This window comes from Lissotriton vulgaris, unplaced genomic scaffold, assembly GCF_964263255.1.
Source record: "Lissotriton vulgaris unplaced genomic scaffold, aLisVul1.2 SCAFFOLD_768, whole genome shotgun sequence".
Lineage (NCBI taxonomy): Eukaryota > Metazoa > Chordata > Amphibia > Caudata > Salamandridae > Lissotriton > Lissotriton vulgaris.
Genome location: NW_028246725.1, coordinates 103,254 through 120,261, shown reverse-complemented (window position 1 = coordinate 120,261; position 17,008 = coordinate 103,254). Strand labels below are relative to the sequence as shown.

Here is a 17,008-nt window from a genome sequence, read left to right as displayed (position 1 = left end):
TGGGGGAGGAGATATAGACAAGGATGTCATACGCATACAGTGAGACTTTATCGACCATTTCAGCATTCCATCGAAGGCCTCGGATGGAATTGTCGGTTCTAATCCAGGGGGCCAGGGGTTCGAGAGTGAGGGTGAACAACAAGGGTGACAGAGGGCATCCCTGTCTTGTGCCTCTGTGCAATGTAAAGCGCCTGGACGTATGACCGTTGACATAAACCTGTCCCCAGAGATCAGTGTAGAGTAGTCGGATCCACTGTATAAATTTGGGGCCAAAGCCATAACGGAGTAGTACTTCAAAGAGGTAAGACCATTCGATAGAATCGAAGGCAAGTGTTGCATCAAGGGAAAGGATAGCTGCATCTTCTTGGAGATGTGGCACCTTACTCATGACATTGTGGACGCGGTGGAGATTGAGCGCAGTGTTGCGGCCTGGTAAAAAACCCGATTGGTCTTCGTGTATTAGGGCGGGGAGAACTGTCATGAGTCAAGGAGCTTGGCAAGGACTTTTACTTCAGTGTTAATGAGGGAGATAGGTTGTAAGAGCTGCAGTCAGCAGCAGGATTGTTGGGCTTACGAATAACTACTATCAAGGCCAACCGTAGATCCTGCGGCAAGCATCCGACATCCCGGCTTTCTTCGAACATTGCTTTGAGGTGTGGGAGAATCTCACCCGCCATGCTCTTCAGGAACTCAATTGGGACGCCGTTGGGGCCCATGGCTTTGCCTGATTGAATGGCAAACAAGGCATTTCCAACTTGCTCCGTCTTGAGGTCAGCCTCCAACTGTTGTATCTCGGGCTCGGAGAGAGTAGGAAGCCTCATCTCAGCTAGGAGCAGTTTAGATTCTTCCGAGTTGTAGTGGGCTCTGGCGGTGTAGACCCCTTCTAGGTGTGTGGCAAAGGCCTCCGCAATATCGCCCGGGTCTGTGACGGTAGATTGGTCTGGTAGGGTCAATTCGGGGATCCAACGGGAGCCCTGTTCGTGTCTTTCGAGCCACGCGAGCATTTTGCCAGCTCTGACTCCTAGCTCGTAGACGCGATGGCGGGTTTTCAAGAGCTTGGCTTGCGCTTTTTCAAGAGCCAGTGCTTTATATTCTAACTGTTTCGCGCGAAGGCGGGCCGTTATATCGTCCGTGGGGTTCGTGCTGTGGGGATTCCAAGTTAATAAGGTCTGTTTCTACTTGTATCAAGTGTTTGTTCTGCTTGTAGATGTATCCGTTCTAGAGGGCTAGTGCTTTACCCTTTATCACTGCTTTGTATGCCTCCCATATTGTTACGGCCGAAGTCACGGAGCCCACGTTTTCAGCAAAATAGTATTCGGTGTGTTCAATCAAGCTATCTTTTATATCAGGGATTTTTAGGAGCCAGGGTGCGATTATTATGGGGCCACGTGTCTTTTGACGGTAGTGCGTGAATTCCACAGTGAGTGGGGAGTGTTCGGAGATCCCTCTAGGGAGCCCCTCTGGGTGGCGGAAGAATTCCAAGTCAGCCGTGGGAGAGAAAAAGTAATTATGCGGGAGCTGCTGTTGTGAGCATTGGAGTAGTGTGTATAGTAAGGAGTATTTGGGTGGGATAGGCGCCAGAGGTCTTCGAGCCCCATTGTTTGTGTGAAGTCAGAGAGGTCCGAACTCGATTTGTGTGAAGGACAATGGGGGTGTCTATCTCTGGCATCGTCCATTGTCATATTAAAATCGCCGCCAATAAGCAGGGGTTCCTGTGGAAGGTCAAGCATTAGTCGTTGTAGGGTCTGTAGTGCAGCGGTGCCTAAGGCTGGAGGGATGTAGACTGAAATGATGTTGAGTGGCTTGCCCTCCCAGGTGGCCTCCGCCACGGCGAAGCGACCCAGGGGATCGGCTCATGTTTTGGTACACGTCAAGGCCACATTTCTTCGCACTAGAATACCCGTGCCCCTGGAACCAGAGGTGAAACCTGCGTGAACGAGTAGTTTATATCCACCTGGGTGTAGCGCTTGGCACGCATTACCCATTAGGTGCGTTTCTTGGAGGAGAATCAGGTCTGGAGAATGGCGTTTGAGATACTGCATGACCACCCCTCTTTTTATCCTATTGCCAAGACCGTTGACGTTCCACGTCATGATGGCAAGGGACGTTATCGAAGGAGGTGTCATGGTGGCTTAAAGAAGTGAAATTGTGCGCGGATCAATGGATTGAGGTGTATTGAATGCAGTTTGTAGGAAATGACTTCAAGGGAGGGGGCTACTGTGGAGCTTTCGCGAGGTTCAGCATAACTAAAGTCTGGGCAGTACGCGTATCGTGACGGCATATGGTAACGTATGGCTGGGTTTGTAATGAAGAAGTCGCAATAGGTAGCGCGTGAGGTCGCGGCGTGCTGCACAGCTCGCTCCACGATCAAGAATTCTCTGCAACAAGTAAGCAATAACACAAATAGAGGCCAGAGTAGTCCTTTCATTAACTTTCCAACATTTCCCAACCCTCCCAAACCCACCCCCCTTACACCCCCCCCCCCCTGCCCCCCTCCCAACAACCCCCCTCCCTGCGTCCCTGCCCGCGGACTTGAAACTATCCACTCCCCAACTAGGCAGAGCGCCTGTCGCCCCCTGAACATTGATGAGGTGTGTGGAGAGCCGAAGGTGCCCTTGCCAGCTAGTGACAGGATGGCGCTGTCTAGTGCATTTAGAAACAATTGAGGTCTGCAGTAATATTCACATAGTAGAGAGTAATAACACATAAGCAGGCCTGTGCCTGTGCCCGGGGTCTCATGGAGATCAGCCCAAGCGAGGGGCATGGTGATAAAACACCGTTTAGCATAATCTTGTGGTATACAACAATTAACCATTAGAGGGAGGGTCAGAAGTTGGAACCATTTACATCGTCTTGAAATGAATCACCTATCACCTCGTAGCATCTGAAAGGTGGCTTCTGGGGCTAAGTGGCCTCCCCTCCATACAGGCTCCAGAGGAACGAGTGCCCCACCTAAGAGAGGTCAGTTAAAACAATGACATGTACAGGGCAATCAACAAACAATAGGTGAAGTAACCCATATTGGAAGAAAATCAGCAAAGGATACAGAAGAGTCAAGGCGTGATTCAAGTGAGAGGTGGATTGTGCTCCAGTCAACTGGGTCTCTGAGCAACAGGGTTCGATATGTAGCTTCAATCCAGGAGTAAAGTCTGAAGGTCAAAACGGCGAGCCCACTGGCTCAAGGACAGGCGGCCTGCCAATCCGATCCAGCTTGGGTCCTTGGGTCGTTACTCTTCCTGCACATTGTCCGTGAACAGGTCTTGACTCTCCGGCGGCACCACTTCGTCAGAGCGGTCAGCGGATTTCTTACGCCGATTTTGGGTGGAAGTCGACTGGCGCCACCCTTCGAGCCAATCCCAAACATCAGCGGGGGATTCGAAAAACCAGGTTTTCCCATCCGATTCAATGCGGAGTTTCGCAGGGAATAACATGGAGTACTTGATGGATTGTGCACGGAGTGCCTTCTTCACTTCCAGGAAGCTGCGTCGACGGCCTGTACTTTCATGGTGAAGTCCGGAAAGATCGTGATCTGTGCATTGTCTATTCTTAAAGGCGGTCCCGCTCGTGCCGTCTGGAGGATGACATCCCGGTCACGGAAGTTGAATACACGGGCCACGATGGGGCGGGGGGGAGCACCCGGCTTCGGTCTGCACCCCGGGACTCGGTGGGCCCTCTCTATGGAAAAATAGTTGGAGCGGTGCTTTGGTTGGAGATGTTGTAGTACCAGTTTCTCCACGAAGAGGTCAGTGGCCGGCTCCTCAAGGCGCTCGGGAACACCCAGGATGTGGAGGTTGTTGCGTCGAGCGCGTCCTTCGTAATCGTCAAGGAGCACCTCCATCTGGTGATGTTGTTTCTGCAGTTGGGTCACCTGTTGTTGCAGTGTGGAGGTATCATCAACGAGCGCCTGGGTTTTGATTTCAATGGCTTTTACCTTAAAGTCAATTTTCCGTAGGTCGGCGCGTAGCAACGTCACTTCTATGTTTACCGAATCGATGCGGGTTTCCAGTGAGGAGCGGACCCCTGCAATCGCTTCCATGACATCGTCCAGTGTGGGGGGGCCCCTCCCCTGCGGAGGGGGGGTCGCCGCTTTAAGGGTAGCATCTGGAGCCGTGTCTTTAGGTTCCCCCTTGGAACCCCACGATAGCTTATTGAGTTGCCTTTGATTGGAAGGCCGATTTCCTTTATTGGAGGCCATCGTAAAGCTAGGCCTTACCGGGGGCCGCGACGGCGGCGTACTCTCTGGAGAAGGCCAGGAGGGGGGGAGAGGGAGCCGCTCACTGATGATCCGGGGGGAGACTGGGAAGCGCACCCCACTATTCTGTGACCACAGTTCCCGAAGGGACCGCGGCTCCCAAGGCCTGGGAGGAGGTGACCATGCGGAACTGTGGGGCGGGAGGAATCCCCCTTTGCGGGGCCGGTGGGCTGGATGTAGGCCAACAGTAAGTGTCCCCTTGTGTAATTTGGGGGGTCTTCAGGGGGATCAAGCACCACAAAGTCTGGCCTCTTCTCCCATTAGGCGTCCCTGGCAATGCGATCGTTTAGGGGGGATCAGTGTCCGCCGTAACGTGCCCCGGCAGGCCTCCGGGGAGAAGTTGTAATGTCTTTTTGGGCCCTGGCCACACACTGACCTGTCCACGTTGTAGCCCCCGGGACAAGGGCAAGGCAGGCCGTCAGGTGTGGATCCAGTCCGATTCGTCTCCCAGGGCGAAGGAAATCAGCGGTAGCCGGTGCACATCGAGGGTTTCCGGCAGTAGGCCCGAAGCCGGGGGCTCGCCTAGGTAATGGTGCCGGGCGGGTAGGGGAAACCAGTGTGTGCCGCCTCGCTCCCTACCCGTGGGGGTCACCGGCGCGCGGACAGGCTGTTCTGGCGGGGAATCGCCTCCTCCAAACTCAACCAAGGGTTTTGCAGGCGCCAGGGGTCCGCCGTTACGTGTGGCGGTCCCGGAGTTTCACTCTGAGGTCCGGCGAGTAGCGGCCGCCATTTTGGGCCGACACGATCAAGGCGCCGGGATCCGAGCGCGGCTGACCGGGAGATCCAGCGGGCGATTGAGAGCGGCCGGGAGCTCCCGGAGGGACAGTGATGTGTGCCCAGTTGACCCCGGGCTAGGCAGCAGCACTAGCGGATGTCTGGAGGTCTGTTAGCTATTACAGGCAGAGGAGCCGCTTCACAGCGCGGCCATTCTCTTCGGCTTCAAGCCACGCCCCCCCACACCTCCTGAGTGCGGGCTTTTGAAGCTTATTTTTGGTTGCGACTGGGACCAGCAGGCAACGTCTTGACCAGGGCCTTCTTTTTTGAAAGTGGGATTGGGGGAGGGACAGTTGTACTCACTCGTGAGCTTGGAGTGATGGGGTGGTCTGAGTCGTCTGCTTCGGACACGATTTTCAGATCCTCAGAATACTCTTCCGGAACATCGGGCCTTCATCGAAGATGTTCACCAGTGCCGGAGCTGCCTGTTGCGCCATGATTTGTCGTTGGGCCCGGCGATCACAGATGGTCATTTTGGATCTAAAGGAAGCGCAGGCTTGGCAATTATTCTTGTCGTGCTCAGGAGAAAGACACAGGTTACAGACCTTGGGGTGGTCACTGTGTGGGAATTTAGCTCCACACTGGGGGCATTTTTTAAATGAGTCCTTTCCATGAGCCGTAGGCCCGAATGGCGTTGATAGGCCCAGCGGCCCAAGTCGATGACCGGAATCGAGTATTCAAGGAGCGCGTCGAAGATCACGCGATCGAAAACAATACAGTCGAGTCTATGATGGTTTGCGTGTCGAAAAGGTTTGGAGTATATGGTGCCGAACTGGAGCGCAGAAGTTACATACAAACCCGATGGCGGAAAAAAACAATCTGAAGATGGAGTCAATGCCCATGCACACTATCTTCCACAGGGAGGAGTCACCTATCTCGTGACCACAAAATACTTCTTCCAAGACAACAACAAGGTGCAAGCATCTAAGCCCAACAGCAGAAGGGGATCTATGCAAAAGTGTACTATCTGCAGCTCATATGCCTCGAGCATATTACTTACCCTGTAACCATGTGTTCGTAGCTTGCAGAACTGCAGAGTCACATGTCCTGCAAACTATTGCCATTTAGTTTTGGGTACGGACGTGTGCAAGCTGTTTTTCCTTTAAGAAGCTTTGAGTCACAAGATTCCGTAGCCCACAATTGATCAAATCTAAGCCATCACTTGAGATTTTCTCCCCCGCCAGTCGGTTTGGACATATGTAGAGCTTGTGCATCTACAGCTACACATGCTACAAGGATTGTTACTAAGCCCAGAATACCAACTCCCACAAATAACTACTTACCTGTAAACCGTTAACTCCATTTCCTCCCATAGGATTGTATTGACTGCTTTTCTTGAAAATTGTTCCCAGTGTGGAATTGGTTTACACAGAATATTGAAAAACTTCAAACATGCTAAAAGTAAATTACTTAGCTTTTGTCATTTTGTGGTGTATAGCCCATTTTGAAATGGCTTGTACAAGTTCGCTTTCATGTGGTCTGTGCGGACTAGGACTGCTTTGCCTATGAGGCGAGTTTGAAAAGCTCTGAGCGCTAAAAACACTGCTAGTAGCTCTAGGTGATTTATATGGCAACTCTTGTATGTCAGACTCCATAACCCTTGGATTGTGCAATTCTGTAGGTGGGCGCCCCAACCAGTGAGCGATGAGTCTGCTATTAGCACGGTCTGTGGAACAGGGTAGAGAAAGGGCTGCCCTTTGGATACATTCAGTGGGTTTCACCACTGCAGAGAGCGATGGGTGCGGCCATCTACCAACACTAGATCGGTTAACTGACCCTGGGATTGGTTCCACTGAATTGCTAAAGATTCTTGAAGGGGACGCATGTGAAGTCTTGCGTAGGGAACCATTACAATGCAAGACACCATCATCCGTAGCAATGGCATGAACACTCTTGCTGGTAATGATTGGTTGGGTTAAAACTGAGTGAGAAGGGACTGAATGCTGTGAATTCTGGCTGTATTGGGAGAGGCCACAGCTTTTTGAGTATTTATTGAGGCTTCCAGATAGGTTTGTGAGTTCGAAGGCTGTAGGTGAGACTTTAACCAGTTCACTATAAATTCTAGTTGGTGAAGTAAGTGAATAGTGGCTTGAGTGTAATGAAGACACATTTGGTAAGTGCTTTGATAAGCCAGTCGTCCAGGTATGGGAAGACGTGGATGTTCTATCTTGTCAGGTGGGCTGCGACTACTGCCAGGCATTTGGTAAATACCCTGGGAGCAGTGGCGACTCCAAAAGGTAGTAGTTTGAATTGGTAATGGTGACCCGCTATCATGAATCAGTGGTATTTTCGATGAGCGGGATGAATTGGAATGTGGAAATATGCGTCCTTCAAGTCTAGAGTATACATAAAGTCGCCCTCTGGTACAGGGCTGGACTGGCCACAGCGGGCACCGGGCATTTTTCTGGTGGTTCGCCAGGATGGGGGCCGGTTTTGGGCCCCTTGTGGCTGTTTTTGTTACAGGGCCGTTTTAGCAGCAGAGCTGCAATATCGTACCCTGTAACAAATTTGCTGAAACCGGCCCTGGCAAACAGCTCGGCCGCATCCACAAACCCCCGGTGGGCCAGCCAAGCACTTTGCCAGGGTCAGTTTTGGTTCCCAGTTTAGCCCTGCTCTGGTAGAAGTGGGAGCACTTGTTGAAGTGTCACCATGTGGAAATGTTCTGACCGTATGTAGTGGTTTAGGTCTCCGAGGTCCAGAATAGGTCTCAAGGAGCCGTTCTTTTTGGGAATTAGAAAGTATAGGGAGTACACGCCTGACCCTTGATATTATAATGGTACGGTATGGCTCCTTTTAGCAAAATAGACTGGACTTCCTGTTTGAATAGGTGTAAATGTACTGGTGAAATTTTTTGAGACCGTGGAGGATTGTCGGTAAGCTCCAGGCAATAATCACATTGGATAATTCCTAACACCCATTTGTCTGTAGAGATGGATTATCAATCTATAGGGGTTAAGGGGGAAGGTAATAGGTAAGGCTGCCCCCCACTCACACAACAATTAATCAACTAAAGCCTCACCTAATTGGAGACACATCCACATATGTGACCAGAAACCGGGGTGCCATATCTTATCAATATAAATCCCCTGGATGTGTCAAATAACACTAGTCCTATGGTCAAGATGCGAAATTGTTCACTGTAAAAACACACAGGTCCACATTCACTACAACCAGAACCAGAAAAAGGTGTAGAAAATAGAGAGAGTGCCTCTCGGTAGTCACACCTGAGTGGGTTCCCGGCTAGCAATTACCGGTATACCCACTTCTCATCACTGGTCACTCTCTCTATGTGAAAAGACAGAAATGCACAAAAACGCATAGTCGTGCACACGTGAGAATAGTGGTGAAAAGAAACCAGTGACAAACATATACACACTGATATGAAATATTGTGTACATAAACAAAACCCTAACCAGACAAATTAGTAAAACAGGGCATGGTTTTGCTGGCTATTCGTTTTTTTCTGTTGCTGCAAAACCTGCCATTTAAAAATGGTTAATAGTATACCATAATTATTTTATCCTCAAGCCGACCTGTTTCATCGCTCCAAAAGCGATTTCATCAGGGCATTCGAGGGGTTATCTATCCTCAGTCTTCTCAATAGAAACTGGACCTGTGTGAATAAAAACCAGAGCACTATGGAGATAGTACTACACCCCTTCAATTGAAGGGTCTCTCGAGGGCGTAACCAATGCACCACACATTTCGACATGCCAATAGATCGTATTTACCTTAAGGGTGCCAAATCTGCACGTACCGGCACCCCTCTGTTAGACCCCGTGTCGCGTGATCACGTGTCCAGTTATGGCTAGAAGTTGTCTCAGCCACCTGCATGCACAAATTGGTAAAAGTAGGGCAGGAAATTGCATGGTCAGGACGAATTTGAAATGTACCATGGCTCGCAGTCGTTCTGAAACACCTGTGGCCCCCTGCGCCAGCAGGCGAGTCAGGGCACAACACTGCTCCCTCTCACTCATTCCGTTAACTGCAGATTACAAAATGCAGTTATGTTTGCTCTCAACGAGTTTCGAGTGCTCGGTCTCACTTACTGGGCTGCAAGCGTGAGCAAATGTAATACTGCCTGTGGACCCAGAGTGAAATCAACATGGAGCCATTTGTTGTAAGCCGTTTCTGTAAAAGACAGCGTAGACCGCGGTTCAGCATGCACCCATGTCGCTTATGGACAATATCACCGTACACTTCCAACTCAAGCACCATACATTCTTATATAAGCTAGTGGATGTTGGAACGTTTGCCCTCTCCATGGCTGTTACCGCAATAATGGAGTCTGCTGTGACGGATCCCTGAATGTAGGGAGGATCCTGAGAGGAGTGTTTGTACTTTTTCTCCGTCCTAGGTGTGACACACCTGCAGGTCGCTGCCCTTGGTGCTGTTTCCACGATAACCACCCCTATTGTTCTTGTTGTAGGTGGTCTGCGTGGCTCCTTTACTGTACTGTGTCTGCTGGGACACCTGGCCTCTGGAAGCTCCTCTATTGTTGGAGCGACGAAAAGAACCACCCCTGAACTGCTGCGACTGTAGAGCCCCCATTTACTTTGCAGTCTGTGTCCTTTTTAATTTTTTCTAAGGTGGTGTCCACTTCTGGGCCAAATAAGTAATCAGGGTTAACTGGCTGATTGAGTATGGTGGTTTGTATCTCAGGCTTGAAGCCGGAGATTCTCAGCCAGGCATGTCTTCGTAACATAACGCTCGCATTAATAGCCCTGGCTGTAGTGTCTGCTGCGTCTAGCGTTCACTTAATAGATGCGTTGGATATAAGTTTCCCTTCTTGTATTAGCATTTCTGCTGCCTCCTTATACTCATCTGGCAGGTGTTTTAACAGGGTCTCAAGTGTATCATAATGAGCCCTGTCGTGTCTGGCTAAGAGTGCCTGTGTGTTAGATATGCGCCAGACATTGGCCGCTTGAGCTGCCACCCTTTTCCCTGAGGCTTCTAGCACTTTAGACTCCTTGTCAGGGGGAGGAGCATCTTTTACGAGCCTTTGAAACAACCAGAGAGTCCAGCGGCAACTGTCCCCTGATATATGTAGGGTCCACAGGTGCTAGTTTGTATTTTTTTTTTCAATCCTGGTGTTTATCACTCTTGCCCTTGTGGTCTCATTAAAGATGTCTCCAGCGTGTTTCAGGACACCTTTTAGCATGGGTAGAGTCTTTAAAGTTCTCTCTGACGTTGAGAAGGTTTCAAATAAAAAGTCCTCTTCAATAGGGTCAGCATGGAGCTGGACATCGTGATTTTTTGCTGCCCTTTCAATAAGCGCGTTAAACGCAGCCGTGTCTTCTGTAGGTGAGGTTTTAACAGCATAGATATGAATGTCAGGGGCTGTTTGTGGTTCCCCTGGGTCAACAGTGTCTGTCCAGGGTTCAGTGTGGTCTTCTGGATCAGTGTCTACAGGATAACTGTAATCCTCATTGTCACCATCCCCTACATCCACATCTGAATGTGTGGGTGAAGAAGGAGCAGGTTCTTGTCCATATTGTTGTAGAGGTTCAAAAAGAAGAGGACACGTTGCAGAATCCCTCTTTTTCTTTAATGGAATTTTATACGACTCCATAGGCTGTTCTGGGGCGATCTTTCGCTTGTAAATGGAAAGTCTACCAGTCTCAGCGTCGATGAATTGCCTCGACTGATCTTCCTGCAGAGGCTGTCGATGCTTTGTTGCCCCTTCAGTAGTTGTAGGTTTTTGCCCCATGGGCACCTTCTTGGCCGCCTCAACGCCCGCTTTAGGGGCGTACGCTTTAGGTGTCACCGGCGGCGGCAGTATAAACTTAATCAGTGCCGACGCCTTTGGAGTTTTACTGACTGTCTTTGGGGGTGGAGTGGCCTTCGGTCCCACAGCTATAGCTTTCTCCTTAATGCGGTGCAGCGAGTCCGACACCTGCTTTGAGAAAGAGGCAGATGGTTGTGTTGACTCGACGGGGTCCTTAGAGCCACTGCTTGCTTTGGGCTCGAGGTCTTTGCTGACCTTTGCTTTGTCGAGTCGGCGTTTAGGATCGAGAACCTTCTGTGTTTCGAGTCCTTTGTTTGTGTCTACGGTCTTCGGCGCCGACTTCTTTGGGTCGATGTCCTTGACCACCTTCTTCGGTGCCCCGGCCTTAGGCTCGACACCCTTTAGCGACCTCTCCGGGTCGATAGCACTCTTTAGTTTCGTCGGAGCCGATGGATCAGAAGCCTTCGATCCGACCATAATAAGTTGTACTTTCGGTTTCGATTTTGTTTCCGGTGCTTTCGGTTTTGTAGTCACCGATGTCTTTTGTTTCGATTTCGATCGATCAACCGATGGCTCTTTTGAATTGTCTGTAGACGGGCCTTGAAGCGAGGCTGTAGAAGTATGCGTTTGATCTTGGGTAAAGCCTTGTGGCGATCCCTCGACCTGAGCCTTATAGAGTGTTTTAGTCTCGGCCCCCATACCAACGGTTGGGCCTAGCTCCTCGCTCGAGCTATCTTCTACAGCCCCAAAGGCCTCATCGTCGTCTCCTACCTCGTCGACAACGTCTTCATTTTCGACCATCTCCTCATCCTCTGCGTCATAACTGGAGTCAATCTCTGACGCAGGATCCGACAGGTTCCCTTGAACCTCCTGCTCGACTCCCTCATCTTCCTCAGCATCGAAGATGTTCACCGGGTCAGGTGCCGTCTGCTGGGCTTCCTTCCACGCTGCGCGTCGAAGGCGAAGTGTTTTCTTGGATCGGAACCGTGAGCAAGCCATACAGCTGGCATCATCGTGATCCGGAGACAGGCACTTGTTGCACACCGGGTGGACATCGATGCGAGGATACTTGGAGTTGCAAACGGGACATCTCTTGAATGGGCTCCGTTCCATCATCGATCGTCGATAAGGCCTCTGGCGTCGACCGGGCCTTTAGTGCTTAATAGCCACGCGGATCTTCTTGACGTCCGGCTCGAGAATTGAGCTGGAACGAGTACTCAGCACCGATCGCAAAGACAATACCGACGATACCTAGAGGCCTTTTGGCCAAATATAAAGTTTTCTATCGATTCCGAACTTGAGTTAACAAATATACATCCGAACCCATTGGCCGAAAAAACAATCTGAGGATGGAGAGGATGCCCATGCGCACTGTAGTCCAGGGGAGGAGCCACCTATCTCGTGATACTTCGAAGACTCTTCCAGGACAACAATGTGCAATCATCCGGACCCAACACTATTGCATAGATATGAATTCAGCAGCCCACATGCCTCGAACCCATGTCTTCTATACCGAAGACAGAGTTTTCCTATTTCATCAACATGCGGAAAATGGTGAAACGCGTACCAAACAATACAGACGAGGGTACAGTGGGTTTGCACCGGGGGGGTCCTGAAGAATGGTTTCAAACCGGAGTGCTGCAAACCACGTCAGAACCCGATGGTGGACAGAAAAAAAATCTAATAATGGAGTTGATGCCCATGCACATTATAACCAAAAGGAGGAGTCACCTTACCTTGTGACTGGAAAAGACTTCTTCGAAGAAAAACAACTTGCAAACATCTGGACCCAACACTAGATGGAAGGAGTATGCAAAGCATGTCTATCTACAGCACACATGCCTAGAACACATTCTTTAAAAGGGCAATTAGGATTAACCAGGGTTTAAAACAGCAAATAGGCTGTTACTGACATTTTCATCATTCCCTTAGAAAAGGAAAAATGAAAGCTCAGGAACAGGAGGAGGCAGAGTTAAGAAGCCAAATCTCATTTTAGGGCAGGCTGCTTCAAACCCTGACAATGCATTGCAATGAAAAGCCTCAATTCACACTTCCTCTGCCGAATAATGAACTATTGTGCCGGGCTTTGTCTTTTGTCATGCCAATAAGTAGAACACCCATGCGTTTTGATGGTGTCACAAGTCTATAGGCACCTGCTACCTTCTGAAACAGTAAAGTTTGACTTTACAAGATGGATATACAGTCTATTCAAGTAGAGTTATATGGCAATGGCTAATAAAGCGTTTACTGCTCAAAAACCAGTTTTGGTTTACACCCCTAGTATCAGTTGGTAGCATACAACTTTTTCTTTCAATATGGGACCTAAGTAGTCAGCTAAAACAATCACATGGTTTACGACCACAACACAAATAATACTGATTCTACTTCAGCCCCTGAACAGTAGTTGTCAATTTCAAAATGGCCTTAATCTCTACTAACATGAAAAGGGGTTCTACCACTTACTGTCAAAAGAGGTCCAGCATTCAAGCATAAGGTGAGTGATTAATCTCAAAATGTGCAAAGGACACCTTAGTGCAGTGTGTTGGGCCCCAATTTTCCAGACTTACAGCCAAGCCATGAGAAAACCCCCACACACTACCAGCTCTGCACTGTGTGTTAGTTATACTCACCAACAGACAAGTCCATCTTGCTGCCAGAAGGATCGTCCGCTTGATTCTGTGAGGATAACAATAGAGATATGAGGGAGGATCAGCAACTGCCAACCCTACAAGCTTGCAGGAGTCCCCGCCCCAACCTAAGAAGATCAATACTCCTCCAACACGTTTTGACTTAACAGTTTATTTGCTACAAACCTGCTCTTGTTGCCTTCCTCACCAGAGTGTCTTGGAATACACCCTCCCAACTTCCTTCTAAACACAGCAGTACACCACAACTGAAGGTCATACTTACCAGCAGGCCCATGCCTGAAAACTGCTTGGACAATGGGTTGATCCATGGCTCAGCATTGCCTCCTTTCAGAGAGCCCTGTGCAAAGGAAACATACTATGAGATAGATGTCTACACCGACAGTAGATCCTGCACCAGGTTTGCTCATTATTAAAGTCTAGGGTAAATACACCTGCTTCTGTGCCAAACACAGAAAAATCTAGGCCATGTTCCTCCCCATCAACTAAACCATTTGCAATGGCATGTCACAGGAACGAGATCACCTGATTTAGCTAAGAAAATAGCAATGGAGGAAAGGGAGTGCAAGAGAAAGAGCCAGAATTCCAGTCAAAGTTGCAGCCAGAATTTCTCGCAAATAGCTAGGGGATAGGGTTAAAATATTTGCTCATTTTCAAAGCACAATGACTTTTAAACCAGCAGGAGGAATTACTTTGTAGCAGTGACTTTGTTTTTCGAGTCGTGGTGTGTCTGGGTGCATGCGGAATATACCAGACTTGGCCTCATGTGAAGTGCAAAGGAATTTTGCACGAGTTGTGACGTTTCAAAAAATTGCCTTACTCTACAGTGCAAATTATCAAGACAACTACAAAACAAATGGTGAGCTATGGGCAGGCCCAGACATTCTGCTGCTTCTGGCATCTTTATTATTTACAGCGGATTTAATCCCAGTTCAGTGCACAAGAAGAACCTTTCACCTCACCTTGATTTGTGGCTTCTTGGCACTGCCAGGCACCCAACCAGCGGCACTGTGGGAAGAGCTGCCTGGCGTGCCTGCACTGTTCCAGACGCCCCCTTCCTCATCTTCATCCCAGCTGCTGTGACGTGTGCCAGACACAGGTGCTCCATCACTCTCACCCCAACCATCTTGCATAGATTTTGCACCTGGAACAAAAATGTAATTCCATAACAAGACTGATAGATGAATAATGTAGCATATATGAACCTTTAGGAGCTTCATGCTGTAAAACTAGGATATTCCGAACAGGACAGGGGCTTGTTCCGCTTCCCCATCACCTTAGATTGAATAATAACTATGAATCCATGACGGAGAATAAACAGTTACCACGTAGTCATTAAACACACTGCAGCATATATGTATACTTTTAACGTCAGTAACAGCTATAACCGATACGTAGTTTATCCACATAATTGTTTTACCTGAACTCTGACCCCAGCTGAAACAACAATATTTACATTTTAAGAAATTTACCGAAATGATAATATAACAGTACATTTGGCTGAAATACACCGCTTAAAATACCTTGACATAAAATTAGACAGGACTTGGGATGGAAATGTAGATCATCATCTAGGACAAAAGCTGTCCTTTTAAGAACAGTAGAAGCCTGCACTATTACATCATGTCCAGCTCGGTGACATTTAAGCAGTTCGTTTTTGGCCATTAGAAACTGCAGATACAAGTTCAAGATCTGCGACCCTTGAAGCGGGAGTTGGAAGGCGCTTTTATGTATCCAGAAAAGACCCTCTGATATACATGCAGTCTTCAATAGAATAGCAAATTAACCTTTTTTTATAATTATTTTTATTGCCATTTAATCATATACATGAGCAATACAGTCAAATCACCGACAGGATCATAAATCTGCATTTGTCATCGGTAAATAGTAGTTGTACTGTTCTGATTCGTACATGTAGAGCAAAACAAAGGTAACAAGGGATAGAGGGGAGGGAAAGTGGGGGGGGGGGGGGAACTACACAATCAGCACTCAGAGGATCTGCAATAGTTATAGAATACAGGGCGTGGACTATACTGTGCGAACCAAATACAGCAATCGTAATGATTGATCTCCTGACATGGAGTAAGTACTTCAAGTAAACAAGGCAAGCCCATAATAAGGAGAGAGCGCTCGCAACAATACCTCCGCTAATCATAAGACAAGGGGGAATCAAGATCTCCATCCCACATCTTGCGGGCTCTGAGTTCTCGAACATGTGCAGTATTCTACATTCTTACGTATAGTCTAATGACTAGGTGGGATGGGGAGGTAAGAATCACTTAATACACAGAATGCGGGCAATGCTTCTGGAAAAGAGCAGTGCATCGCCCCGACAGACTCGAAGCTGGTAGCATGTGAAAGTGTCTCAAGGATAATGTCGGGCCCTGCAGGGCTCATTGTGACTGTTTAAAGGAGTTATCCGGGTAGATCAAGCTCAAATCAAGGGAACGCAACCAGGCTCAAGTGCCAGCCTTATCAATAATGAGTGGTCAGGGTGTCCAATGAATAGCACCGCTCTAGGTGAGCAAGTCAATGAAGCCCCTGCCATACCCACAGTACAGGCCACTGTTTTTATTTGTGCATGTGGACGCTGAGGGGGCAGGAAAACTTCCATCTCGAGGGGGCAAGGCATGGTCATGTTCAGGCGCTGTGTGAGCTAGGGAATGCCTCGGAAAAAGCCAGTGATGTGCAAATTGCACCTGGGCACAATAGTCGTAAAGATCCATATCCAGCGCTCCAAGTCCTCCCTGCTCAAAGGAGAGCGTGAGCATTTCCCAAGTGATTCTGGGCTGCCGCCCTGCCCCGCAAGGGGACACTAAATTAGAGAGAAGTCTGCGGCTGAGGGGCAGTGATAATGGGATTGGTAGGTTTATAAACATGTAGAGAAATTTAGGGAGCACTACCATTTTATCAATGGCAAGCCTTTCCAGTCAGGGAGAGTGGTAGTCTCTGCCAGCTTGCAACATGTTCCTCCAGCACATCATCAGTCGCCCATAGTGGTCAGCGACCTTTGACCCTGCTCTCAGGCAGATCGCTCCCCAAGCTGCTGTATTGCCCTTGGTTTTAATGGTCTTTTATATTGCTGCTTTATTGATTTTTGTGGTACTTGTCTTGTTGTGCTTTGCCTAAATAACATTGTTTCCTCACTCCTGCTAATTCTTTTTTTCTGTGCCCTGTTTGCCTTCTGCTCCCCCCGTGGTCTTCACCCGTTTTTTCCGCCGCTGCGTCCCGCCTCCCAGCTGCTCCTCCCTCCCGCCTCCCAGCTGCTCCTCCATCCCACCTCCCCTTATATGGAGGTCGTGCAGCGGCGGGCATGCCAAGGCGCGTTTAAGGCAGGCCCATCTGCGCCCGTCCGCTCCTGGACTACGCCAAGCGCCAAACCCCCTGGCCCCCCAGGAACGCCACGACGCCCGCCTCAGCTACAATGCCAGCACCCTCCATGCACTCAACACTGGACGATCACGCACCTGCTGCTTGGCCGCCCCGAAGAGCACCCAAGAACCCTTCTCCTGCTGGAACTGCAGCTTCACCAGCACCCGGCTCACCAGGAAAGAACCCAACTACCTCAGATGCATTTTTCTCAACACCCGCTCCGCCTGCAAACACGCC

General features: G+C 49.3%; 1 protein-coding gene across 1 annotated transcript in view; it reads right to left on the bottom strand.

Annotated features, from left to right (window-relative positions):
• The window catches only part of LOC147665769 (trinucleotide repeat-containing gene 6B protein-like), a gene marked incomplete at its 5' end in the record, with an annotated part of 535,565 nt that overhangs the window by 431,451 nt on the left and 87,106 nt on the right, over positions 1–17,008 (bottom strand). Inside the window, 3 exons of the mRNA XM_086949498.1 lie at positions 13,385–13,430; positions 13,665–13,739; positions 14,362–14,543. Coding sequence (XP_086805624.1) covers positions 13,385–13,430; positions 13,665–13,739; positions 14,362–14,543 — 303 coding nt within the window. The remainder of the gene's footprint in view (positions 1–13,384; positions 13,431–13,664; positions 13,740–14,361; positions 14,544–17,008) is intronic.